The following is a 26979-nucleotide window of genomic DNA, read 5'->3' as shown; positions in this document are numbered from 1 at the left end:
ACTTAAAATCTACGATAGATGCCAAGGCCTGCCGTCCCTCCGCCGGGTCAAAGGTAGAGAACGAGCGGGTCTTTTTTCACATAATATATCCATCCACCTCTTCATCTAATCTGTCCACCCATCCATCCATCCATCCATCCATCCACCCACCCACCGGTCAATCAACGGTCAGAGGTCAAATTGCCCTGTGGATACATCCAGCATCCAGCATCCAACATTCACCACACCTAGACTTCGTAGACCTCCTGGACCAACCTACATTACCTACATATCTACCCACGCTACGCAATCCGAGACCAGCCGTAACGTCGATCGTCCATGGGCTGAACCACATTCTGACAATATCACACTCCGTTTTACGAATCGTAGTGTGAGGTATCAGCCCTCACGTTCAACGACGGACCCACCAGCGACTCTTGCTAAAGGTAAGACACCTGATAAAAATTGCTTTCCTCTTCAATTCATTACATTGTCATGTTTGCTTCGTGACATATACAAGCAGCCGCAAAGTACTGTCGCCTATTGGGTAACAACTTCTGCGTTTTTTTCTGGGCCCGGTCCAGACACACACAACGTGCTATCATCCCGGAAATCAAGAAGCAACATAAATCTCCAGGTGAACCTACCATACGAACAACTACCTAGGTAGCGCGCCATATCAACCGAGCTCGTTCGACGCTTAGAACAATCTGGATAGCAGCTCCTAAAATATCGAGATATCCGACTCTGTCTTTTTTAACTACCTAGATACCTACTTTCCCGTGACTAGTCAAGACCATCATCGTCCAGCACCCCAGTACTGAGCATATTAGACGACTTCTCTCAAGAGTGTTACTGACTAACTCGTTTCTGCCGTTGATTAGACACTCCCTACACATTATATCTGGAGATAGGCTTCAAGGGTGGGTTGGTGGATTGTGACTTAGAAGCGCTGACGATAATATGGCAAGTTTCGGCCGTTCGTTCAAGCCTTCTTCGTATCTGTCTTCAATGTCTATGAAGAGACGACCGCCGCCGCCCGCGAGAACCATGTCTAGCTCATCCGAAGCCTCACCGCTCTCTTCTCCCGACATTCGGCAGGATGATATTATCTTCTCCACGAGACCCTCGCCGAGCCTCCCGATGGATAAATCGCATTATAAACAACCCGGTGCTTCCCCGAAGTTGAGACCTAATAGTGGAGTTGGTAGGTTCCATTTCTTCTTCTCTCTCTCCTATTTGATGCTTTGTCTTTACCCCTCGGTACCTACCTATTAATAATTAGTTGATCTCGTTTCGGAGACAAAACCGGAGTTCAATTGGTGAAGGGAGTTTTGGTGTGCTGAAGCAACTAGAAAAAAAAGAATAGAAGATCTTTAATTTTCCTTTTCTTCTTTCTTCCTTTTCTTCCCCATTTCTTATTTTAATTTAGTTGGTTTCCTTTTCTAGTCCGTTGCTAAGTTAGCTCCGACTCGCCGGACTGCGGTGAAGATTAGTAAGTTTTTTTGGTTGGACAGTGAACCCCCCAAGTGACCACGCTAATAAGCCACTAACGAACCTAACGCTCTCCACTATCCGCCCCTCCTCTAAGGCGGGCAGGCGGGCAGGGGCAGGGCGGGGTGCATTTCAAGGATACCCGCCGTTGCCTTTCAGGTGTTCCAACTCTTTTTTTGTTCAAGGTTATTTTTAATAGGGTCCTTGGGGGTTTAGTTGACCACTGACGAAGTGCCATTTCAACGCTTCCCACCCCCGTTTTTTGAAACATCAAATGCACTCCAACCTGTACCCCTTTGCCCTTTTGCCCCTCTTCTTTTCCATGGCTGCTTTTAATTACTTGGGACTGCGTCATATGCCATACTAATAAAGCTGCCAACTGATTCAGGAAAAAAAGAACCGTCCTTGTTCGACTCTCCTAGATCAACACCAGCGCGCACTCGTCCAATTGCTATCGAATTGCCTACTACCAAGAAAGTCAACAGCGCCCCTGTCTACACTCCACCTGCACCACTCTCCGCCCGAGGCGATCTTCCTGGGTATGTTACTTGACTTGGGATCGAGCGTGCGCTAGTTAATTAACAATCCCTCTCCGCAGTGGTTATTTCCCCTTGCACGAAGATCAAAATCGAGTCTATTGCCCTCATCCATTTCAACTCGATGCTTCCAAGGCTCGCTTGAAATCTATCGAACGTGCCGGCCAGTCAGGTTCCCCTGACGCTGACAGAATCATATCCACCACAGCAGCGACGGGAGTAATCCCATCTACAACCCTCCCTATAACCATGGCCGAACGATCCGCGCGACTTGCACCGCCGCCGCAGAATGCTTCGAGTGTGCCGGAGTCTACTTTCGATTCCGGATCCAACACACCCGTTGCCAGCTACATGCCGACCGGCACTCAGGACAGCCCTCTACCGATGGGCAAATACTACCCATCCAACTACGTAAAGAGGAAAGAAGAGAAGCGAAGCAGGCAACAGACTAGACCACCCACCTCGAACCCTATACCCCCGGTGTCGTCCAAGTCGGAAACCCAGGTTCCTACTACTAGGGATTCGGCGATGGGACATTCGCGTAACGAGTCGGATGCTAAACGCAGACTACAACAATACCAACGCGACATGATTGCCCAAGCAACGTTGGCTCTTAATGGTGGAAACGTTAATGCGGCCACTCTTAATTCGCTGAGGACGATTGGATTCACCAGCATGTCGTCCAAACCGAGTAAACCCCGACTGGCACCGTTGGGTTCGCCTGGGCCTGTGACACCTATGGAACTGGAGGGTTCTGATGAGGGCGGATATTTAGGGGCGCGGGGTCCGACGGATGCTCAAGTTGAAGAGATCGCTCGTGCTATTAGGGCCGAAGAGGATCGCAAACGACGCGAGGGTGCGACATCCCCGGCTGTAGAATTGGGTCCCAGCACCTTTTGAGTACGGTATCTTCGCCTATGACAAACAGCACAGTGCTGCTACTGTTGTCACTGGGTCTGCTGATATGAAGCGTCATCGACTGCCATATTCCTTTTCCAACGCCGCCCCCAGTGACTACTGGACCTATGGTTCAGTCACCTATACCAACCACGACTGCACATCAATCTCGGCATGTTTTAAGAACGGGAAGGAACTCCTGTTCTCCGTATCATTGGCGCCATTCTTTCTTAACCCCCCACACCCCAATTGGGCGACCTGTCATTATACCACCGCCCTTTGTCTCAGCTGGCTATTGTCTATAGTCTATAGTCTCTGGATCAGTACACGTACCGGCGTTCCAAGCCGCGATGTCTCCTTTGTCTCGTTTATGATACCCCCGATATCCTCATCAAAGACTGGATGATACGACTACATTTGCATGCATGGATTCCACAGGCGCAAGGAACACGGCAGTCAGGTTGGCAAATCGCGAGGCGGTCTGATATTCATAGTCTTTTTTACTCCTGTACCCATCCTTTCGTCTCTGGACTTTGTTATAGACTTCTTTTATTTCTCGCTCTACTCGCTAAGGGGCAGCTCCCACGAGTAGGCGATCCGTTCGTGTTGCTATTGGAATGGGAGGATGGAAGGATTGTAACTAAGAGGATGTTGTAGATGGATCAGATGGAGATATATTACGATGATTTCCTTGTGTCCGAGAATCGACTCGGCATTGTTGAGTGGACGCACGCAGAATGAATGCATATTCTACGGAATAAACAGAGGAAAATATCGAATCTTGTCTTTGCCGGCGACCATGACATGATTCGTATTGCGTTTGTTTTCATTAACAAGACCTAGGGTGATAATTTTATACGGCCTGCCCCAATCTCCTTTTACTATTTTCTTTGCATTTTATCCGCCGTGTTCATTAATATCCTCCTGATCAAATGGCGTCTCATTCACTATCCATCCAATCCTGGCCCTTCCAACTAAAGGGCCAAGGAGATGATACTAGTTCTAACCAATATCAGGAAAAGAAAAGTTGTTTCGACTTCTTATTAGTATACCGCATCTTATCGCCCAATGTGCTTGTCCGTAACCCTTAAGTCCTAAATACCATGGCACATAATGCGCTTGCCGCCGCCTATTAATTCGCTTTACAATAGTTCGCTGGAAAGCTGCCCTTGACACCGTCTAATTCGCCAACCCACCAATCCTGATCCGTATTTGTTTTCTTGATTATTCTTATCTTGTCACCCTCGCGAAAGGACAAATCGCCCGCATTCTGCCCTGTAAAGGCATATTGCGCGACTACAAATTCCTCAGGGCGATTCGTGCCAATTTTCTTTGGTGGCGGGGGTGGAGGCTTCTTCTTGCCTGCTACCGAGAATGCGCTGACGGCGGTGTTGGCAGAGGTGCTGGATGCCGTCGTTGACGCGGTGGACGGACGACCGAAATAATCCGATCGGGGTTGCTGCGAACCAGGCGAAACGGATGGTGTCAAATTTTGACCGAGCCGAGAAGCGGTAGTGAAATCGGTGGGGGTCAGGTGGTTGTTGTTAAGAAAGGACGGCGACGGTCTTGACTGAATTACGGGGCTTGCTTGGGATGAAGCTAAAGAAGTCGAAGAGGGAATGCGACTCGGCCGCGGACCAGGCAGAGGGGGGTTGTCGTTTTGAACAGGCCCAGATGACGTAGAAGAAGTGGATGGTTTCCGATCATTGTCGTTGTTGTTTGGATTACTTGGATCGTCCGGCAGCTTCATGGGTTGTCTAACAGCCTTACCTGTTGCGATGCAAGTTATTGATTCAACTTCGCGCTTAATTGGTTCATAGTCGGCCGACCACGCAGATATTACACTCTCCATCGGCGGCGGCGGCGATGGAAAACCATAATCCTGACAGTAATTATGAAGCGTGGTATAGTACAGTCCAAGTAGCCTATTCTGGATCGTTACCACACCTGCTATTAGCGGTGGTATTATACTGAATGTTGCAGACACAAGTGGCGGCAATGTCTCTCGTAAGTGCGAGTCTGAAACGTGGAATTCCTACCCGAATCGTTAGTCTTCATGATTGATCAGGTAATATTTCGTATATATAAGTTTGGGAGATGTACTTCTGCCGTACGTGCAACTTCTGCCTCGGCTTTTGCTAAAGCTGCTTCTTCTTTAGGGGACCGGCCGGATTTCCTCTGCAGTTTGTTGACTCTGTCTTGACTCTTCTCGTAGTCTAGCCTCTTGTTTTCCCGTTTCTTGATCGTCTTTCTTAATGGTGCAATGCAGTCGCGGGCATCCGTCGCAGGCCTAAGTATAGTCGATTCTATGAGACCAACTTCTTCGAGCAATTCATTCTTGAGCTCAGTATAAGCTTCTTTTAATTTCAGGGTGCGTTCGAGTTGAAGATCCGGTGTGGGTAATGTTGGCTTGCCATGTCCGTCGGACGCGCCGACTATGGGATCCCACAGACCATCGTATTCGGTGACTATGCCTAACTGCGCCATTGCCAGAGAGATCCAAGACTCTCGCCATGATTTAGCATGGTCAATGATCTTAGGGCGCAAAGCTATCAGTATACTTGTGTATCTTAGGGGTGGCGGGGTGAAGGGGAAATGTCGTCTTGTTCTTACCTACCTTAGCAAGGACCCTATCAGCATCTTCATAGTCATTTAATAATACGGCAACTTTGGCATTGTCTCCGGGACTCTTATGGAGTAGCTTCCCGAATTGTCTTTGCATGGACTGCATTTTGGGCAAGCTGAGTTTCGTCACAGCACTAAATCTTCCGCGTCTGATTGCTTGGTCTGAACAGGAGGCACCTGGTGGGGTGTCTCTTTTTTTTTTTTTTTTTTCTATCTTTCCTTTGGCTGATTATTATGCAGATTGGTACCTAGGTAGGTAAGGTAGTATGTGGGGTTGTCAGCTTCAGGGTATAGGCATGACGGAAGGGTCTTTGCGCTATAATCTTATATCCCAGGTGAATGAGACAAGTAATGGGAAGATGCCAATTGCAGATCGATTTAGGGATTGATAGGTACTTATTATTGTAGAGGATGGGTTTTCGTCCTTCAGCTGATGAAGGTGGAAGATTAAAAAAGCAATCTTGGAAGTTAATCAGCGAGGTATGTTAACCGATCGAGCTGCGCCTCTCTCGTTTTACGTTACAAGAAATATAGGAAGTAGGAGGAGGGGGCGAAAAAAAAAAAGGTTATAAGTAAGAGGCAGGTAAGAGGCAGGTAAGAGAGTAGGCAGAAACAGGACCGGAAACACGAAGCTGCAGGTATTACATATGTAGGGTACAAGATGCTTGCTTTGCTTGCTTTATGTAGCTTAATGTTGCTTAGAGATGAATGAGTGGGAATAGGAGCGAATGAACGGCTGCCGCTTTACCGAGCCAAGTACTGGGGTTGCCCTCTTGTCCAGTCCTAACTTCCAATTAATGAAAGGTGGGAATAGATATGAGACGAGGAGTCATAAGTAATCGTGGAAGGAACGAAATCAGTCATTGCACTTTATGTATGCTACATATGTATGTACCTCCGTATGTGCCGTACCTAGGTATGTGGATAGGCATTTCATTTTAGGTATAGGAAGGTGCTTGCAATAGAACTACTTCTGACCGACAAACTAAAAGAGAGCAGCCCTGGAGGCTACCTAGGTACTAGTACGAATTTATAAGTTGGCTCTCACCGTTCCGAATAAATACTTACGTACAAATACATACGTGCCCATATACATATGTAACTAACCTACGTATATGTACATAATGCACATGCTAACCTAAGTGCCTAGGTACGCGTACCTACCTATTAATGTTCGCGGTAACGATAAGCCAGAAGACGTCACTGCGCATAGGAGCTTTCTTAAAAGACCAAGAGTCAACAATTCGTTAGCAGTCTTGAGGTTCTAACGATGAAACAACGGTTGCTGCTCGAAGTTGATTTTAAGCACAAGGCACAATACAACAGACGAGTCTAGAGGATTCCGATTATCTAGTTAGGTTTCAAACCGTTGGAAAGTAAAAAATTTAAGGCGTCTAGTCTGTGGATTAAGCTGGTGCGGTAGGGCTAGGTACATATGTACCAGAGGTACCTACTACATATGTAATTGGGGAAACTACACGTGCTAACGCGTTATAGTAGGTCATCTAGAACGCGACTACTTGGAGAATTTACATAGAAGTAGTAACTTAAAACACGCCCCTAACAATTACATGGATACAATTGAATGCCCACATGCAGGCAGCCAAGAACCTACATATGTACACAGGCGGACAGGTACGGTACCTACAAAGACGCGGTGCGAAGTTCCACTTTAACTTTTCTTGGGCAGGCGACTCGTCAACAAGATCAACCATCATATCGCATCCCTATTAGACAATCTCTACATGTAATGTGCAAAGATTACCATCCTATACCATGGCCACAGCTATGCAAGTCGCGCATAGTTCAGCATCTTCAATTTGTCAACGGGCACCCGCTAGTACCGCCCTAGTCGTCGAATATGTTTGTCTTTTTACAAAAGACCTTCGTCGGAAGCAAAAAAGATGGCAGGACGGGAACTTGAAGTTTCATACATTCAATAAGCGTATCATGGTATATGATTGCCATGGCAACTTTATGGGTGATACCCACTGGCGCGAAGACTACGGTTTCGGTGAAGGCGAAGAGATCGAGCTTGAGAGAGGTGGTGTCATTGTTCAGGTCGCCGAATGCACGGGGAGTCGAGATCAAGATCTATCTGAGCTCATAGACAAGAGAGCCCAGGAAAGAGCCGAACGTCAGTCAGCCGCCATTGCACGCCGACCCCCCACGCTTGAAGACCCTTCTACAATAAACGCCGTTGCACCTCATTTCCAGTTGCGACATAAACCTCTTCACCATTTGATTGGTACACCTACAGGACATCATGGGCGTGCTCTTATGCCTACTGGATCTCCATATGAAGAAAGACAGAAACTAGCTGCATCTCCAGAAAATAACCACGATCGCCCTGCAAAGCGAAGGAAGCGAGAGGCGTCACCTCCAAGCAAAGGCGGTTACGCACAAAGCTTATTCGGTGCTGCGCTCACCCTCTCGGGCACGCCAGCCAGCACTCCTTCCGCACGAAGTAAGCCAATGAGACCGTCGTCTGTTGTCATAGACGGTCAATATGCTACCGAATCGCTCGGACCGCTTATATTGACGCATACAACGGCTTCAAGGACTGAAAAAGATTCGCGGCTTAATAGGCCCAAACAGCCGGGAATAGGGCGAAGAAAAGCAGTTGGGGGCCATGACATGCGAAAAAACTCACCACAGCCTTTACCGCCACCAGAAGACCTAAACTCGAGAGATCTAAAATCAGATCAATTCGAAACAGGAACTGAGAGTAACGTGCGCCATAACGTGACTTCACCGACAAGTTTAGAAAATAGAGGCAAAGCAGGTTCCACGGAACCAAAGCTTAGAAAAAACACTGGAATACTGGGCGACAACGAAGGGCGCCGAGAGTTGCTTCAAGAAAACTTCATCAGCGAACCAAGGACAGAATTGCGTATCAAGCCACGGAAGAAGCGTGGCTTGCTAATGGTCACTAGCAAACTAGATGCGGACAAGTCGTCCTCTAAAGCGATCGAAAGCCTATTTGATCGTCATAGCTCACCTAGCGATATCGCAAGGAGAAGCTCTAATAGTGATATTCTCAGTGGAGATAAGCCTTCGGACAACGGAACCGAAGAAGTAAACCGCCCTCGACAGAAGAAACAAATTGGCGCCAACTCAAGTAACAAGGCTAGAAACGCACAACATTCTGTCCATCGCTCTCAGTCCATCGAAAACGAAGATCGCTGTTCGCCAACTCCCCTAGATATAAATCAATCTCAGAATCAGTCGACCCGCATTCAACGTGGTATGACGAAATGCGGTTCTAAAATGGCGCCCGAACCTACACGCGAGGACGCCATTTTAACAGAGGACATTGGCGGTACTGGTAACAGAAAGCAACCACCGAGAAAGAAGAAAGGGATGCGAAGTGAAACTAGTAGGAGTATTTATTTGGCAGAGGCAGAATATGATGAAAAACGGTATTCCTCTGATGAAGATGAATTTGGATTACCCGACGGTGTACCCACTACCCGGCTCGCTCATCTAGGCCGTAAAAGCATTCGTAGTAAGGAAGTTATCGGGTTCATTTTCGATGAAGAAATAGATGACAGTAGCGGTAACGCACTGAGGGGTGAGAGAAGTGTGGATGGGTACGGCAAACGAGGCCGAATGGATGAATCGTCTAAGGACGACTCCGAGGTACAGAGAACGACGATGGGAGCAATGCGAGCGAATCATGCGAATACGATAACGAGTAACCAAGCCAACATAACTGATAAGATTCAAGATACTTTTCCCGTCGATGAAGCGGGTATAGCGAATGAAAATGATACTATTAAGTCCATCGACTCTCACAATACGGAAGCATCTCGTATGGAGACGAATCCATGTGTTCCGCAGAAACAACCCAGATCCGAGTCAATCGGACGAAGCGAGAAACCGGAAATGCAGGCTCTAGCGCCTGAAAGCAATGCAGTGGTTCGGTTGCCACCGGCGAAAGCAGTGATCAACCCCGCAACCCGAGGCAAGAAAGCTGCCAAGCCTTCGGATGCTGCCGGTCAGGTTCCGCAGTGTCCTTTACCCGCAGAAGCAGCGGTGGGGAAACCATTAGACCTTGAGAAGCATGAGAGTCACAAACGAGCCTCGAGGCTCGAAAATCGGCGTCGAGAAACAGCCACTGCGCCGATGCCCGGATTCGCTAGAGCCAATGGAGGACCATGGAGTAGAGAGGCTCACGATCTATTCGAATTCACTCGACCTTCGTAAGACATTACGAGTTGCCTGTTTTTGTGCGAAGTTTAGGAAATTCTCAATTATTTTCATGACCGTCAAATAGTAGTCTGCAAACACTATTCAAGGCCATATTCATCTACGCTACGCAATAATAAATTTATGACGAGGCTAGAAACGATATAATAGTTTCTACCTTGCGATGCAATTCATAAAATAGCCGTGTTGACAAAACGACTAATACAATTAACTCAAGAACAGATAAACTAATTAGAGGGTCTGCCTTAAATGACACAGCGATTAGTAAGTTATCATCAGTGCATATGTAGCATGGACTTACATCTTGCATATACTGCTTGACCGCTAGAAGAAGGACTGGATGACGATACTATTAAGATGCGCAATATACCCAGAGGTTTGCAGCAAGCCTGCACGTTCGTTCGTACGTACACACGAGGCAGCACGTTTGGCTTAATCTAAATATCAGATGAACAGCATGTTACGTGTCAACTCGAGCCTAGCCATTCTGGTTTCATTGCCAGCCACCTAGGTAGGATATACGTACTTGGATGGATAGATACCCTGTCTTCCCGATGTGGTTACATACATATAGAGAGCTGCGTACATTAGGTATGTAGGTGGGGTCTCTCACCCGCATCCTATATGCTGTGGGATTTACAGGGAAAAGAAACCAGAGAAAAGGAAAAAGAAAAGAAAAAAGAAAAAAAAAAAAAGCAAGGAGGCTCGTTCCTCAATTCCCCCGCTCGAATCGATTCTCTTCTTCGCCATGTCCCTCATCCTCATCCTCGCGGACCTCAATATTAGAAGGACAATACTCTGCACTGCACTGGTCTCCGTTCACCGAAAGTTCGGCCAAGGAGAATATTAAGTGTCGTCCAAGACTGCCAACGCCGAAGCCGTCTTTTTCTCTACATATATGTAGGTAGAATTCAATTATGTCGCCGGAATTCATGCTTAAAGCTCGGATCCGATGTGAGGTGCTCTTGGTTTAAGCGAATGACGCATGGAACGCTTCTAAGCCAAGCGACATCCAATGATCGGTAAGTTGATCCGGGGTCAGCAAGTTCATGTGGTCGAAATCTGTAGTGGAGGTTTGTTTAATGGGAAGAAGGAGAAGAAAAAAAAAAAATCTGCCTCCTCGTCAGCCTCAGCTAGGCGCAGTACCTACACTGATGCTACAAGCGAGTACATGTACGTTGTTAGGTACCTCTCGGGTTGCTCTTCAAATATTTGTCTTGCCCTATCTTGACTTTTCCCTCCTAACTATCACTATCATTATACACAGCCAACCAGGCTACCAACCTACCAACCTACAATCTCGACTTTTTGTCTCATTGTTCGGTTCATCTACTCGTCTTAGACACTCGTTTACTCAAACCCTGCCGTTCAGCCCCTGCCCTACTATCCTTCACGATTTCATTTCCCACCCCGCCTATTCCTATTCCTGTTCCTAATCCTGTTGGGGATCTACTAGCGAGCTTGTATACTTGCAAGGCTGCTTGCTATCTACTTTTTGCGCGTGGTCGACAAAGTAGTCGTTACACGCTTTCGGTGTTAACTATGGCTTCGCCGACCCAAGACCATAGAGCTTCTTTATCCCCCTTCGCTCCTCCTCATATGTCTAGAAGCTACGATCCACGCAACCCACTCAGAATCATTGTCGAGCCAACCGCTGAGAACCAGAGGATCTATAACGAAATCAGACAGACACATGAACGCACACGTCTACAAACTCACGTCGCATCCCAACAAAACTTATTACCAAACCCTGCAGCTCCATCCGTCAGCACGGCTCATTCACCTATAGACGACCCAGAGACGCCTTCTACACAAGACTTGACTGCCCAGGAAAGAGAGCGACACAGGAAACCTCGAGGTAGGAGAAGAGGACCGCTAAAAGATAACACAAGATTAAACACCGCACTCAAGCGGAAGCTCAAGCTCGCGTGCCCTCACCACCGTGCAAAGAAAATAACGGTAAGGCTAGCGACAATATTTAAGAGAACCACGGCATACTGACATATGCACTGCCAGTGTGATTGTCATGATTTTAGTAAACTAGAAGAGAATTATCGCAGTTCCTTAATCCCGCAATCATCGAGTCGTGGCATATCACATGAGCGAAGCGAAATTATGCCGCACATGTCCTCAGAACAGGAACTAAATCGTGAAACGTTTGGGACGGGTGGTGCTGCGACAGGACCACCGGATCAAGACCCTACATCAAACGATTTCATTGATCTATCACCGTTAATGAGTGACCACGAGGACATAATCCGCTTTGACGTGCAACAAATAGTAAGCCGGTTCAACTCCGACGCCATTTATCTGGATGAGACAATGCTCCAGGGTCCAGGGCAAACCTACCACCCAGGCAACGACATGACTGGTCAATCGCCGAACCACGTAAATGGCGAATTCCTCGAGATCGGTAGTCAGAGACACGATTACCCAAACCGTTGGCAATGCGAGTATAAGGGCTCGGTAGATACCATGTCAGATACGTCGTCGGAACGCTCTTGTTGTTGTTGGACCGGTCCGTTTGACCAGTTGTCTGACCACTTTCGAACCAAACATCACACCTACCATGACATGTCTCCACGGTTCTGGTTTGTGTGCACGCTCTGCCATGCTAAGGCTAAGGCTCCTGATGATCTAGAACGACCGGCACTAGATTTCGATTTCAGATGCACAAGAGAAAGTTGCTCGGGTTCTTACCAGAGATGGTATTACGGATCCACCAGAGACGAATCCGTCCTAGGGTCAGTAGTCGTTACCGAATCCGAAGCAGGATATTCTTGGAATGCAAATCTCGAAGGGAATCAGCCATGGCTAGGTGGTGGAAGCATGAATGGTGGTTACATCGATAATTCCGGGGCTGGCAACCTGTTCGAGCATTACCAATATCACAACGCCAAATGGGACACGAGTAGCGATGCATCCGGTCTCCGCCCTACCCGTAAAGATCGTTTTGGATGTTGTCGATCGAAGCGAGGGAAGAAAACCCCAACTAGCTCGTCGCATCAATGTCCAATACTCTTGCTACGTTATGGCAAGCTGCCCGTTGGCTATCTAATTTCTATTGTAGTCCCCGTGTTAGCTACAATAATTCAGGAAAGCAGCTGCCTTATGCTGTCGCTTTGCACGGCTAGTATGGATGCAATCGGTTGGTGCTCTTTGGTGTTACTATTGACCGGGTTCATCGCGACATGGGTGATGAAAGACCGGACCAGGGCCTATGCTATCGATGAAGTTAGTAAACAAGTCGTGTCGCTAGCGGATGATAGATGCTAACGAGTAGAAGCTTAGTCACAGGCCTCGCGGCCGCCATCGTCCAAGGAACCGGATCCCATCAGTCGAAACTTCGGTATGGCATGGATTCCGTGTCGTAGCTGTTGCGTAGGTAGTTCACTGGAACTCCTATGTGCCTATATCCTTTTGCTTCATTTGGTCTGGCCAAAGTATGAGTTATGAGATCGTTTTGCATGTTTAGCATTGATACCCCTATTTTCTTTTTTCATATCTTGGGTGTTGGAATAGAAACTCCCCTTACTCCCAAGTTAAGGCCTTTTCTTTCCTTCTGGTATATTGCATTTGGCATTGAGGATCAGCATCTTGAGCATTATGGTTAGGAAAACGAATTAATAACGAGCGACACGACTTAATTCATTTTATGTTGATGTGTTAATGTGTTGACTACCTTCAATCTGCCTCCTTATATACTAGGTAGCTGCCTGCCATAGTAATACCTCATGCTTCCTAATAGGCGGGCATGAGCAAATCCTTCAGCAAAGCAGTCAACTTACTATTTAGTCCACTATATATATATTCGTATTTCAATTTCATGTATTTCTGGATCTAGAAACTACACGCAGTTAAGAGGTTAAGAGTATTTGTGGTTAGACATTTTGCATGTGAGTATAGTACGCGTACATATTTACATATACGTGAGTATGTAGATATGTAAGTGGTATGTTTATACGATAGTCTACCTACATAGGTAGTATACCTACATACTAGGTACATAGGTAGGTACATATTATGTAGGCTATATGTATTGACTCATAAGTTTATGTATGACTGCGACGCAGCTATACGACACCTGCCTACATCAATTGATATAGGTAGGTACATAAGTACCTAAATATTATACCACATGTGCACCACAAGTGTACGTAGGGCAAGAGTTAGAAACATTGAATCTACATATACTTGAATTTCAAACCCCGCAATCATAATTTAATGCTACATATATACATACGCCTGTGCCATCCCCTCCTTCTCTCCCGTAAAAGGTTAATCCTTTAGAAGAGAAGATTAGGTTCCTGACGCTCTGCTAGATCTTTTAGATCTGGTGGGGTTGGCCGATAAGAACGCCAGGGGGGTTAAACGTGGCTTAGGCTTAACATTGCATTGCTATGTTTATAACAGGATACATCGGAGAGGATATTCCATTCTTAATTTCTTGAATGCCTACCTCCTACAATTGTATGTACTTGCTATTAGCAGGAACCAATTGAATTCAACTTCAAGGCGTTCCGTTATGTATGCGTCGTATGTACATACGTCACTCATTATTCATTAGATATGTACAAGCATTGAAATGAAAAAAGTAAAGTGCTTGCTTATTTTTTTTTAGTTGGTGGTGGAATGGTTCGTAGCATTGGTCAATTCTCGGATGAGTCAAAAACACCTGTTTGGTTCGCCGATTGATGCCTCAGGCTTCCAATCATCCTTCGCCGGCATTGATGGGACTCGAAACTAAATCTGCTATAATATGTGTACGGTTTTGTATGGAAGCTCTAACAATTATGGGGGTTAGGGTACTTGGAGGCTAGGGCCATCCGGAATACATATACCCACTTAAAAGCTACTATGATTGGTTAGGCGGTCGAGCTACTTCTTCGCCGGGGTGGGTCTCAAAACCCTGCTCCGCCCTTCTTGCCCGTTGCTGAATTGAGGCTTTGCACGCGCGCTATTGTATAACAAAAGACAAAAAGATGGGAAAGTCAGAATGAAATATCACCCTGTGACTCCCTCCCCGAGCTTCGATTCCTTCTTTCCTCCTTTTCTTTTTTCTTCCATCCTAACTATACTAGATTAACTACTGAATTATCAATCCCATTCTTCCATCCCGAAGACTCTCACTCGCTTTACCCCTGACTCCTGAGCCAGGCACCTTATCGCCCATTCAAGGTGTCCTGACTCAAGCAGGTCTCACATCTTTCATCCCACCCACACAACATCACCAACATCACCAAAATCAATCTCGATAGCCAACGGGATCCCCGCCGAATTGGCTTCACCCTACACCATCGAGCACACAAGTGAGCTCAACCACTAAGAAAAAAGAAAGGGAAAACGAGAAACGAAAGCTACCAAGTCAAGTTTTTCGTACCCAATTGTAACTATCTACCCACCCTAGCCTACCTAGAACCTCGACCCAAAGTTGGCGCCAATCAATATTCATCACGAGGGTTCTGGGCATTCGCCAGTGAATCAGCGCTTGTCTAAACCCCACAAGTTGCTATTCCCACCAAGCTGTATTGTAACCACTCTCGCGACACCATTGGCGACATCAACATTATCAAGATGTCATATATGTCGCGCAACAACTCTGCCACCTCCCTCATGGGCTTCTCGGTCCACCAGCCTACTATTGGTGCGCCCTTGCAGTTCTTCCCTGCTATGGGTTCCAAGCAGCTGGACGAGATGATTGATGCCTACGTCACTGGCGCCGCTTCTATCAGCGAAAAGCGTGCGGCCGTCTCCATGGAGTTCTTCGAGCACTCCATGGTTACTGGGGAACTATTCAAATTCTTCATGGTTTACCCTTCCCTCGGTTCAACCACAGAGTCACCTACTGGATCGATGTTAGATTCCGGCTATGCTTCCAATTTCACATCTCCCGTTATGTCCGAGAGGCAATGGACTCAAACTAGCCACGCTCCCTCTTCTAGTGAATCCAAGCCCCGGAAGCCATCCAACGGCAAATCTGCGATATCCACTGACTTCTCTCACCTCCCTGGTATGAAAATAATGACCAGGGATGGAAAGGATGTCACCAACTCTGCGTCCCGTGGCTGCAAGACAAAGGAGCAACGTGATCACGCCCATCTAATGCGAATCATCAAGGCTTGCGATGCTTGCCGGAAGAAGAAAGTCCGTTGTGATCCAAGCCACAAAAGGTCTTCGGGTTCTTCTACAGCCAAGGCTTCCAGAAAGACCAAGAAGGCGACTGCTTCATCGGCAGCACCATCCGCCCCACCACCCCAATTAGTACTGGAGCCTTTGGAACAACCCCTCGATATGTCATCTTTCGACCTTATAAATATGGGCACAGCGTCGTTTGACTCGATCATGCCAGAATCATTAGTCGACCCATCGACCATGGATTGGGACCAGTTTGTCCAATACGACGAAGAGCCAACCGAAACCATCCCATACGACTACGATTTCTTTCTGGACCCTGCGGGCCACTTCTCACCTTCATCATCCAACTCCTTCTCATCTTCACAACCGATTACACCGGCTCAGACACTTAGTGCCCAAAATACAGCGGTTAGCACCGTGGAGGGTGATACTCAATCACTACTTCCACCTTACCTAAACCCTGGAGGCGAGGCTGGCAACGATTATGCCGACTTCAACCTCTACTCACCGGGCTCATCAACATATCTAGACGATGATCCAAGCCTAACCAAGGAAGTCGCAGCGGTTCCCGGTCCTCAATATTCCGACTGCACCAACTACCAACGATCACTAGATAGCCACAGGCGGGATAGTACAGGCCACGACCCAGGCTTCGTTACCCAGCTATCTGTATCCGTGGATGCAGATTACCAGACACGTTCCCTCCAACAGCAACGAGCACCTTCGCCAGGCGAACCGAACACGCCGTCATACCGCGAGATAGTGGACACCAAACCAACCTCATCCACTGATGCGCTATATGGCGGTAACAGACAAATTGACCAAGTGCCTAAGTGGCATGTTCCAGATCGTCCAGGCGAACTAACCCCATTGCCGCCAACAAGCGCGTCGTTGTCTCTTGACGAAAGCCTATCGCCGACCCAACTAGATGTCGCATCACCTGGACAGTCCGAATCACGATTCGCATCATCGTCGCCTTCCACCGGCCTAAGACCAATTAGGTTGAGTACAACGACTAAGCAAGACCAACAAAATCCGGCTCCTGTGTCGACAACTAGCAATGTCAATTTGAGTACTGTGTCTATTGACCTAGTACTACGGGAGAATGTAGAAATCTCGTCGATTGGCTCATCATCGAACGAACGACATTCACCTACCCAAAGCCAGAGCGTAAGTCGCATTCGCGCGATTAGTCACAGCACTGGTCTAAACCGCTCGCAGAACCAAACATTCGGCAATGGAACAACAACATCAATTGATGCTGCCGCGGAGAGCTTCAGGCTAGATAAGCCTTTGTCGCTGTTCTCGCTACGGACGATACATCGCACAAGGCCGACTGCCGACGCAGCACTGGCGCCAAGTGCCGCCGTCCCAGGACAATACATATCTAATGCTGGTGACCAGTCTCCCCAGATCGCAAGTGTTACTACGTCAACTTTCCGGTCGACTTCAGCACCAGACTCCGCCAAGACGAGCAGCCAATACACTCAGCCTACTTTGCCCCCGTCAATTCTTAAGACTAACCTGGCAGTACTTTCCTCGGACTTACTGGTGTCGGCTCTTGGTGTGATGGCGCTTCATGTGTTACCCTTTGTACTATCAATCCATGTGCCTTCCCAAGGAGGAACAGGCCCCATTAAATCGGAACAAGGACAAAACGGATCAGATACATACAACCAACATCAACCAGCCATATTTACAGCATGCCTGCTGGTTCTGGTTCTACTACAGGCTTCTGTTACGAGCATGTTGTCTCAATGGCGATTGAACAAGACCGACGAAACAAAAACTACATCTAGCCTAACGAAGCCTCTTCCCATTGCCGTCGCTCGCGTCGCAGCATGGCAACAAGTCACCCCATGTGTGGACCTGCTGGATTTGACCACACAACCTCTTTCCTTCGTTAGACGAATCCCTATTTCTGTTATGAACGGTATCGGATCAAGATATTCCCAATTACCAAGGACTTTCTCTAAAATCTCAAGCGACTTTGGGAGAAGAGCGTTTGCCCAGATACAAGGCAGAGCCATAAGGGTCTCTGGTTTGCAACATATGACGAGCATTGCATGGTGATGGTAGCATTGAGTGATGGATATACTGGATATGCGGCTTTGGTGGATCATGTGTACTACTGTTGTTATTACGGCTAGCATGTGATTGCATTGCATTTTAAAAAAGATGATACCCTTGGATAAATAGATATTGGCGGGTTCGAAGTGAGCTTGCGGCTCGCAGTCGAGGAAAGATGGTGGTTGAGGGTCGGTCCAGCTGATGATGTTTAGGAGGTGATGTATCTCGCGCCTACTTAGACCAATACGACCCTTAGCTGCTTTTTATTAATGATGTTACCGTGTAGTTGTGAAGCTAAATGATCAATTCGGTTACTAATGGATTTAGGAATTCTAGCTTCAAATAACGTCTGATGAGTGTACAGTGTGGTACGTCCTTCGTCTAAAACTCTTCATCCTTTAAGATTTAATGCTTTAGACGAACATTGAAAGTTTCTACATGTATAGTTGTTAGGTACTTTAGTACTTGCCTTTTAAAAAAGGGTACCTGTAAGTGCATATAAAGTACCTACGTGTAAACAAGTACCATAGGTACCCAGGTAGGTGTAAATCATCAGCGTAGCAGTCTAACACGGACGCTCCCGCTATCGCTATTGAAACTTTAGGTACCAATCGGGTGAGGACGATGACAAAATTCTAACCTTATGGAAGTTGGGGAAGTGCCCTGATAACAACAACCTTGGAAGCTTAGGTAGCACTAGCATCAATTAGGTAATTGACTAGTCCGAGGGGGCGGCGAGAAAATTCTCAGCCGCGCTGCCGTTCTTTTACCTTCTTATCAATATATAATAAAGCGCTTTCCCGTTTTCCATCCCGAATTTTTATTTCTTTCATGGCTACAATGACGAGTCGTTCAAATCGCAACTTACGATCATCTTATAGATGTGATACTTTTCAATTATTTTTAATAACTTGACGCTTCGAAAAGGGAGTCATAATAACTATTCATCTTCTATTTCGTGGGTCGTCTTTGAACCGCGATAGATACTAATATGAGAGCGCTCGCATCCGGATTGGATTTATTTGTACCGACAAGGAGCTTCATGCAGGTCTTGCTTTATCAGAATTCGCCGGTCGGCACTGCTTCGTCTAGAAATCGACAAGTGATTTCAATTAACAGTCGGGGGTGATAACTTTTTTTTTTCCCTTCCTATCTGGTATATATAAAAAGAAAAAGGGTGGTAGCAATTACCTTGAATTGTCGGATGAAAAATTAGGGAAACTGTAGGGGAGAAAACAGTGCAGTGGGAGATAAAAGATTAAGATAGAAGGTACCGCGAGGAAAGAACAGTAGCAAGGCAACAATGGCGGAACACAAAACCTCAGGTTACGCGGCGAGCCTCTGGCAGGCACTGTTTGCGTCTTTCATTCAACTCTTCTCCCGCATCTTTCCCTTCACCTCGACAAAAAATCCACCTCAGAAACCGCGGCAACCGTCCTCAACTTCTGCAACCACACATGATTGGGATTCCTCCTCGCTATCTGTCTCACCTCCTAATCCCCATCCGCATCCGCATCCATCTCCACATCTCCAAACTTCACAAGCACAATCAACAACTCAACCATCATCAGCACCACCACCACCACAACAACATCATCATCAAATCCATTCTCCCTTCATAGATCTCGAACAGGGCGTGGATACTTCGCCTCAAGACGACACCATGACGGCCGCTAAAAAGCGAAACCAAAAGCGAGGTGGTACAAAAAGCAACGGTCCCAAGGCCGTCAACTCCAATGCGCCATACACCGGTCCGCCTGACGACACCACAAGCAAGTCTACAACTAACCAGTATCCCGTGCCGCCCCCGGCTGTCGTTACTCCTCTTGCGAATCAAGGTAACACCAGGGTCAACTCTCAACTGCCCGACAGTCAGGTCCCCAAGGGAAATGAGAAAAATGCTTGGGACCGCGGTTCTTCGCTCTCGAAAGCTTTTGTCGACGTCAGAAAGGAGAATGTTGCTCCTCCCAAGGATCGTAAATATCCCCAGGACCCTCCCAAGGTTTCTCTCTCGCAGTCGCCGGCGCTGAAGCCCCTCGCGGCGGAGAATCAAGTTCAACCTCAGAAGGCGGGTACCTGCGGCCAACACGCCACCCCAGCAATCACTCCTTTTGACAAACCTCAAATGATAGAAAATATCCCTCTCGATCGACAGGCGGAAGAAGTCAGTGCTGGTGTTGATCGTCTCACTCTTGATGGTGTTTCGGGTCCCGAGAAGCCCTCCGAGTTGAAGATTGCCGCCACTCCCGTCGCCCTCAAGGCGCCCACGGTTGCTCCTACGCCTATTGTTGTTGCCTTACCTCTTACTGATAAAGCCGCCATCCCTAAGCCTACTCCCCCACCAGCTCCTAATCTTCCTGGATTGATCGAGCCCAAGACGGAAGAGGAGCGAGTTGAACGAGCTAATCATCTCAAATTCATGCGAGAGGCTCTTGCTATGGTAAGTGTTTTGCCAATTACCTTGCATCATCTTTCTCGCATTCTCTATCCCCACCCCCCAATTAACGTTTAAATCCAACCATTCCTATCGAGCTGAGTCACCACTGTCCAGCAGACTTACACCAGTTAACACCTCCCCCAATCGTGCTTTTCTATCTATCTTCTTGCTCATTAGCCATCACCAATTCCACAAACCTACTAACAAGAAAACAGGGTAATTTAGCTCTAAATACCAACGAAACGCCTGTGGGGTGTGTGCTAGTACACCACGGAAGGATTATTGCTAAAGGAATGAACGCGACAAATGTCACTCGGAATGGTACCCGACACGCTGAGTTCATGGCTCTGTCTGCTTTGCTTTCTCAAAAAAGACCAAGTGACGCCCAGGAAGTTAGCAGCGACCCCGCCTTGGACGATGCAAGCTGGGGCGACGTCGACCCAAGCGACGGCCACATTTTTCCTTATGGCCAAAAGCTTCATCCAGCTCCAGTAGTTGACCGCAACATCATATCCGACTGCATTCTCTACGTCACTGTTGAGCCTTGTGTTATGTGTGCTTCACTTCTTCGACAGCTAGGAGTCAAAAAGGTGTATTTCGGCGCCGTAAATGACAAATTCGGTGGAACTGGAGGTGTTTTCAAGATACACATGAACTCCAAACCTGTCCCAAAGCCGACGGATCGGCCCTACCAGAACGGTTATGGCCCTCAAGATGTGCAACGTATCATCAAAGGAAAAGCTGCTCCCATTCAGCGTGATGAGGATGACGGCGATGGAGGCAATGTAGAGTCTGGGTTTCCAGTCGAGGGAGGTTATCTTCGTGACGAGGCGGTATCACTACTCCGACGGTTCTACGTGCAGGAGAACGGCAGAGGTAAGGCATCCCTCACCAAACCTCCATCCAAAGCGCTGTCAACTAACTTTTATTGCTGTAGCCCCACAACCTCGCAAGAAAGAAGGCAGAGCCGCCCGCTTGTATGCTATGGAAAACCAGGCTAAGAACGGCGGTAGCGCATCCGAGTTTTCGGACCCAGATGCACCCATGGACGCCGAGGCGAGAGGCAACGATGGTGAGAACGACGATAATGTTGAGAATGTTGAGGTAATCAACGGGGATATCATCGCTTAAGTTGATAACATCCTGTCTTTCGATGTCGCTTACGACCTTCACGACTTTGATATGCAAATGCTGTAACATTATGACGATAGACCTGCATCAGATTCCCATACACTGCATGGATGGGAGAGTTCTCCCCGGAGTTTTCGATTTATGTTTTATTTGAGCCCAAGGTGGAATACCACCGAAGGAGGGGGCATCATAGTTCTGAGGCCGGCGCATGGAAAGGAGGGTTGGAGGTCACCATTTGACTTGGTCGTATCGTATGTGCCTTCATAAGTAGATGTTTAAGTCCGTTTATTTTCATAGGTCTCTGCATCTGATGCTGGTTTGCATGCCTAATTGATATTTTAAGTAACCTATAGTAAAGAACCAATGAACGTAACCATATGTCTGATTTGACGTGTATTAAGTGTCGCTTAGGTGTGTTAATTAATGGAAATGGAGAATATTCTAGCCCTACAGATCTCGTCGTCTATATTCGCTAATGCTCTAAGTAGGGACCCCGTAATGGGTCTAGATAGCATCAAGGAGGAGAAATGTAATTGGCCGATCTGGTATTGCACGAGCCATTTGAGGCTTGCTCAACAATGCCTCATTTACCTACAGAACCAAGCTTGCAAGGGTAATCGATCTACTTGAGTAGCCTACAAACCACCTAAGTACTTAGAGAGTTAGGGAGTTAAGGAGCCAAACGTGGGTGATGGGCAGTGCTTCTTTGTTGCCCGCTTGGTGAACACTATCGCGTGCGAGTGATAGAACGTGTTCAGCGCCACCACCCAGGGGGTGTACACACTTTCGCTGAGGCGGGCAAGTAACTACCCACCTAGGTGCGTGCCATCGACCAAACGTCCTATTCTTTCTTATTCCCCAGATGCCGTACAAGAACATGTCTCAGTAGTGTGATGGGGATGTATGAGGGACGGTAAGTACCTAGGTAGGTAGGCAGGCAAGGAAAAAAGCAACACCCGCGTGAAAAAAAAAAAAAAAAAAAAAAGAAATACATATGTACGTCTTAGTCAATATTTGTTCGGTTGGCTGGCTAGTCAACTTCCAGTATCAGGGGCGGTACCAGGTACCAACCAGTACTGACGTGGTCTTGTAACAGGATCTGGCTCAGTGGATTCGTTCTTCCGTCCCACTGGCCTCATAACTCACTATAGGTACCTAGGTACGCTATATTACTATCACCTAAATACCCAAGAAGATAAATATATCGTAAATACGCACCTAATTGTGGTTTGATGGTGATTTTTCCTGCTTATCCCTACTACTCGGGAATTTGCCGTAGGGAGTATATCCACTGATAACCGGGCCATCGCAGCACTGACAGCACTGATAGCCCTGGGTGTGTCTATGCCACCTTCGTTATATCGCACTGTTATCATACTATACTGTACAGTACATCCTCAAGTCTACTTGCGCCAAGTATTATTTCTTTCTTCCATCAACGACTCTTGCGCTTGTTAGGTTATATACATGTTTATCTAACATATACCATTAACATCTCTGACTTTAAATAATTGGATTCGTTGACCCCTATTTCTTTTCTTCCTATCAATGGAGACATGACCTATTCGGTTATTACCTACCTGAGGCACTGCGAAAGCCAAGAATGCCCCCTGTTCACCCATGCCCGGCGCTGGCGCAGCATTGCCCGCCTACAAGATCATGGCCCTGTAGCACATCTCTGTTCAAAAATACACCCCATCTTAATCCAAACATTCAGTCAATTGGCCTCTTAAGCTCCTTAGTTCAAGGAAGAAGGATATACACCTCCCATGAATTGAGTAGAAGGACGGAGAGCATATGGATCACCTTAATTCATATTCTCGCTGCTGTCGTTGAGGTCATATTTCCCCACCATAACACTCCGAAATATGCCACTACAGCAAGCCCCTAATATAATCTCTATATTTTCAACAGCATCTTTCTTTGTGTTTCTTTGGCTAACAAGTGTCCAGTTAGTCACCACCATTCTTAGACCTTAAACAGCTTCGCGCGTACTCTCCTTAGAGGAATAACCACCAACTACGCAGCCCAGCCACGAGTCCAAAACTGGTCTGGCTTCTCATTTACAAGTTCTCTCAACCCATTGATCCCGTTTTTTATGCCCACACCAATCGAATTGTTTCACGATGCGCAATGAGGTTCCTAGCATCGTAGATGTCTAGTCTAGAAGCGATACCGGCGAGTACTTCGTCATGGCTCGTCGGGATTCTCAGAGCTCCAAATGGATGGTCCTAAACAGGGTTTAGAGCGATGGCTTTTCTTCCTGAGGCCATATAGATTTAGTGGTGTTCATGTATGAATTGGAGGGACCGCCCCGATACATGATACCAGGCATTGTGCCATTGTCCTAGGTGGAGTACACCGGCTACCCGCTTTAGTGGTATATCGTGACTTTTCATCATATGGAAGTGTCAGGTTGAGAATTATTGTTATCAAATCTCTTATCATCCAACCACATCCACCGAAAACGAAATGCTCGGCTTGGGTTGGTCTAGAAGTAGGTAGAACTAAGTGTGCTGTCGAGCAGTCAAGAAACCAGCGCTATCTGTACAATTATGCTTCGGATCATGAAATTCCACACCCTCTACGTTATCCGTACGTATAGGCAAGTTCCTAGCCAAACACGCCTACCGCTTCCATACGGACTATGATGGCCTTTGGAAACGCCTTGTCTTGTGCTCAAGGCGGACCTCGAGCCCTTAATATTTGACTACCTAGGTAGGAAAAACGCCTGATTAATTACAGGGACTTCAGGTGCTCATAAGCGATCTAGGCGTCTAGAAACATAACAATAGTGATATGATGCTGTTATTGAACTCCTAATGCTTCACGATGATTCAGGCTGGTGGTAGGGCTTCATAACGGAATAACTTTTATCGACTGACACCTTTGACTGCAGAAGGACCTTCTCATTAGTGCGAGTGCTTATAATAGCAGTATTAATGAGGCCTCATATCTTTGTTCATCGCTGTGAATTATAATGATTGGAAAATACCAAGTCACGGCGTGGCAGATAGGCGTCAATGGCCACAATACATGATGGAGCGGTCAAAGATCATGCTTGATCTCTGATGGTAATCAGGTCCATCTAAATAGGATCAAATACATTTGGTGTACCTAGGTATGGAAAGGAATTCCGACGGAAAATAGTCAATGATTAAACCCGATCGATCCCCTGGGCCATATTTTACGTGGGTCACCATTGACTCTGGGGGCGTTTTACTGCGCGGTGTTACCACTCGCAATCTAGGAGTTCAGCATCGGCCTAGAGTGAGCATAGCAAGCAAAACAATCCAATATATCGGACTCTTAAATGACTTATTGGTAATTGGAAAGGCGCCATTGAAATGACTTTTTCTTAATATTTTAGCGGCCGTATTTCCTGGTATTTCGACCATACCCCTTAGCAATGGATGGCATCTGGGCTGGCTGATGTAGTTCTGGCCCTACTGTCGTCGTCGCGTAGATTTATGATTACATTAAACCAAGCGCAATATATTCTTCATGTCACCGGGGAATTCTCAGCTGTCATGATTTCGGAATATTTCCCTCCTACCTATACTAGTAGCACGACGATCAACGGCGTATCATCAGTTGCCTCTACAACCAACTCGCCGGCTCGAGAAGAGCAACTGGAAAATCATACACCATCCATGCTCTCCTTTCGGTATAAATCCACTGTGCTGTGCCCAAATCACGAAATACAACTGGATTGAAGAAGACTTATCTGAAGTATCGGTGAAGTCAATTAATCTACTCCCCCTACCCCGCTATCTATTGGATTGTCTGTTTGATGCAGAGCTGACGCATTGGCAAACAGACTTCTTACTCGTGAGATTCCTCGATTCGCTCGAACCAACCCCTAAGATTAAAATACGAGCCTGGAAGGCCGGATATAGGTACGAATAGCAAAATGGCCCAATCCAGGGAACGTTCCCAATCTCCCATCCCAAGAATTCCTAGGGCCCCAAGATACCAAGATGCAACCTCTCAATAATTGTCCATAATAAAGAAAATGCGGTAGTAGGATAGCGTACTGACCTAATACCAATTCTATTCACAACGATGTGCGATATAAATATTCCTTTCTCGACCTATGATACAGGATTCGGTAGATGTACTTTGGGGATAGTGGCTTCACATGGCCTGGATTGCGTGCATGGAGAAAGCCGAACAATGACTTTCAAAAGAAATAATCAATCAGGGAGTCCATTCTAGCAGTTCGAGCCTGGGGCAAGGCCTAGATTGGCAGCATGCACATTGGGCGATCGTAGGCATAGTCGGCTAGTGTTCAAGGAGGTAGAGGTATACATAAGGAGGTAGATAAGACGAGGCCACACAAATATATGTTGAATTTATGAGACGATAGAGCAACAGGGCTGCCATTCTTCGTGATAAGACCAAACGAAGAGTGCTGGCAGAGGTGCTAAGTTATTATCGCCCCTGAGAGTGGCTTTGTTGAGGTCACGTCGGAGGAGCGGCATGATACTAGACATGTCCGGGATCTACACCCTCGACTAACTAAATCAGCGCAAGGGGTCTCCCTAGGATGACACTCGGCCAATACTCACCACAATCGCCCTATTCCGACGATTTCGATGCGAATCCCGAAAATACTGTCTACGATGGATATTTCGGGCTATTGATGGAATAACTATCTCAGCGAGGCTGAATATTGCCATCGAGTGACATGTTCACATCTTACCGAAATGCTTCACTCGTATCCTCGGCTCCCCGCTCCTAGGATGACGGCTGGTGGAATTTAAAATAAAAACCGAGATGCGGCCTTGTACTATAGCGTCTCGACGCGATCTTCTCGTTCGCCAAACATTGCGATTAATTCTTCTCGCCATACTGAACAAGACGTACCTAAATAGCCATGCTCGCGATAGTACGCCTCCGTCCGCCTTAAGGCAGTTGGACTGACTGATCTATATGTGTATATAATACTTTCCCCCCTTTGATCCATATATATATGAGAATCGGAGGATTGCCCGTCCCCGTGTGGAGCGTGCAGATGCCTACCTAGGTAGTGATCTTGTTGCTTTTGGGCGTGCTTCGAGATGGGCGGTGCTACCAAATAGCCTCCCCCTTGTCGAAGGAGGAGGGGTTTTTTTATGGATTGAATTTCTGGTCCTCGTAGATAGATACCTAGATACTTGGATCTAGGTAGCGTAGAAGTATTGGATGGGGATTTAGAGGTAGGTTGGTACGTAGACGGGGAGATAGGGTCAATGGTGATAATGGTAGGTTTGGTAACCCCGGACTAGCAAGTGGTTAGCTAGCTAGTTCAGAAGACGGCGTCAACGCATGTGTAGATGGCATAATGAAGTCAGAGAGGGGAGGAGAGAGAGAAAGGGATGAGGGCGACGGAGTTGTCGGGCGATGTAATCTGAATAAAGCTTACTCGACTTGCCGCATACGAATGTTGTTAGGATTGAGATGGGGGTGTGTGCTATCTGC

At 47.0% G+C, this 26979-nt stretch overlaps 6 protein-coding genes across 6 annotated transcripts; 5 read left to right on the top strand and 1 right to left on the bottom strand.

Annotated features, from left to right (window-relative positions):
- The first annotated feature begins 235 nt into the window (after nt 1–235).
- On the top strand, nt 236–3109 carry F4822DRAFT_119105 (uncharacterized protein). Its single transcript, XM_051452576.1, has 4 exons — nt 236–425; nt 864–1186; nt 1862–2012; nt 2072–3109. The coding sequence occupies exons 2-4, from the start codon at nt 943–945 to the stop codon at nt 2907–2909; spliced, it is 1233 nt and encodes a 410-aa protein (XP_051317975.1). The 5' UTR covers nt 236–425; nt 864–942; the 3' UTR covers nt 2910–3109.
- Nucleotides 3110–3800: 691 nt separating this feature from the next.
- Nucleotides 3801–5992, bottom strand: F4822DRAFT_119085 (uncharacterized protein). The gene is made up of 3 exons (XM_051452575.1): nt 5524–5992; nt 5010–5441; nt 3801–4941 (listed from the first exon to the last, which is right to left on the bottom strand). Exons 1-3 carry the CDS (start codon nt 5635–5637, stop codon nt 4039–4041), a joined length of 1449 nt encoding a protein of 482 aa, XP_051317974.1. The 5' UTR covers nt 5638–5992; the 3' UTR covers nt 3801–4038.
- Nucleotides 5993–7106: 1114 nt separating this feature from the next.
- F4822DRAFT_118977 (uncharacterized protein) lies at nt 7107–9802 on the top strand. The gene is made up of 2 exons (XM_051452572.1): nt 7107–7166; nt 7222–9802. Exon 2 carries the CDS (start codon nt 7308–7310, stop codon nt 9738–9740), a length of 2433 nt encoding a protein of 810 aa, XP_051317973.1. The 5' UTR covers nt 7107–7166; nt 7222–7307; the 3' UTR covers nt 9741–9802.
- Nucleotides 9803–10981: 1179 nt separating this feature from the next.
- On the top strand, nt 10982–13356 carry F4822DRAFT_118995 (uncharacterized protein). Its single transcript, XM_051452573.1, has 3 exons — nt 10982–11702; nt 11760–12977; nt 13030–13356. The coding sequence occupies exons 1-3, from the start codon at nt 11286–11288 to the stop codon at nt 13126–13128; spliced, it is 1734 nt and encodes a 577-aa protein (XP_051317972.1). The 5' UTR covers nt 10982–11285; the 3' UTR covers nt 13129–13356.
- Nucleotides 13357–15073: 1717 nt separating this feature from the next.
- F4822DRAFT_118972 (uncharacterized protein) lies at nt 15074–18690 on the top strand. Its single transcript, XM_051452571.1, has one exon. The coding sequence runs from the start codon at nt 15318–15320 to the stop codon at nt 17949–17951; it is 2634 nt and encodes an 877-aa protein (XP_051317971.1). The 5' UTR covers nt 15074–15317; the 3' UTR covers nt 17952–18690.
- A 29-nt stretch (nt 18691–18719) lies between these two features.
- On the top strand, nt 18720–21932 carry F4822DRAFT_389970 (cytidine deaminase-like protein). Its single transcript, XM_051457024.1, has 3 exons — nt 18720–20388; nt 20601–21261; nt 21323–21932. Exons 1-3 carry the CDS (start codon nt 19252–19254, stop codon nt 21514–21516), a joined length of 1992 nt encoding a protein of 663 aa, XP_051317970.1. The 5' UTR covers nt 18720–19251; the 3' UTR covers nt 21517–21932.
- Nucleotides 21933–26979: the final 5047 nt, after the last annotated feature.

The sequence above is a fragment of the Hypoxylon trugodes genome (assembly GCF_022578975.1).
Source record: "Hypoxylon trugodes strain CBS 135444 unplaced genomic scaffold F4822scaffold_2, whole genome shotgun sequence".
NCBI lineage: Eukaryota > Fungi > Ascomycota > Sordariomycetes > Xylariales > Hypoxylaceae > Hypoxylon > Hypoxylon trugodes.
Note: the sequence above shows the minus strand (reverse complement) of the source record. Positions and strands in the feature narration are given on the sequence as shown.

Bases quoted from the DNA above. Each gene is read 5' to 3' on its own strand.
- F4822DRAFT_119105 (XM_051452576.1), top strand. From the start codon at position 943: ATGGCAAGTTTCGGCCGTTCGTTCAAGCCTTCTTCGTATCTGTCTTCA. The intron at 1,187-1,861 runs GTAGGTTCCATT...CAACTGATTCAG, and splicing joins GAGACCTAATAGTGGAGTTG to GAAAAAAAGAACCGTCCTTG. The intron at 2,013-2,071 runs GTATGTTACTTG...CCCTCTCCGCAG, and splicing joins GCCCGAGGCGATCTTCCTGG to TGGTTATTTCCCCTTGCACG.
- F4822DRAFT_389970 (XM_051457024.1), top strand. From the start codon at position 19,252: ATGGCGGAACACAAAACCTCAGGTTACGCGGCGAGCCTCTGGCAGGCA. The intron at 20,389-20,600 runs GTAAGTGTTTTG...ACAAGAAAACAG, and splicing joins TGCGAGAGGCTCTTGCTATG to GGTAATTTAGCTCTAAATAC. The intron at 21,262-21,322 runs GTAAGGCATCCC...TTATTGCTGTAG, and splicing joins CGTGCAGGAGAACGGCAGAG to CCCCACAACCTCGCAAGAAA.
- F4822DRAFT_118977 (XM_051452572.1), top strand. From the start codon at position 7,308: ATGGCCACAGCTATGCAAGTCGCGCATAGTTCAGCATCTTCAATTTGT.
- F4822DRAFT_118995 (XM_051452573.1), top strand. From the start codon at position 11,286: ATGGCTTCGCCGACCCAAGACCATAGAGCTTCTTTATCCCCCTTCGCT. The intron at 11,703-11,759 runs GTAAGGCTAGCG...ATGCACTGCCAG, and splicing joins ACCGTGCAAAGAAAATAACG to TGTGATTGTCATGATTTTAG. The intron at 12,978-13,029 runs GTTAGTAAACAA...AACGAGTAGAAG, and splicing joins GGGCCTATGCTATCGATGAA to CTTAGTCACAGGCCTCGCGG.
- F4822DRAFT_119085 (XM_051452575.1), bottom strand. From the start codon at position 5,637: ATGCAGTCCATGCAAAGACAATTCGGGAAGCTACTCCATAAGAGTCCC. The intron at 5,442-5,523 runs GTAGGTAAGAAC...TTGCGCCCTAAG, and splicing joins CTGATAGGGTCCTTGCTAAG to ATCATTGACCATGCTAAATC. The intron at 4,942-5,009 runs GTACATCTCCCA...CGATTCGGGTAG, and splicing joins AAGTTGCACGTACGGCAGAA to GAATTCCACGTTTCAGACTC.
- F4822DRAFT_118972 (XM_051452571.1), top strand. From the start codon at position 15,318: ATGTCATATATGTCGCGCAACAACTCTGCCACCTCCCTCATGGGCTTC.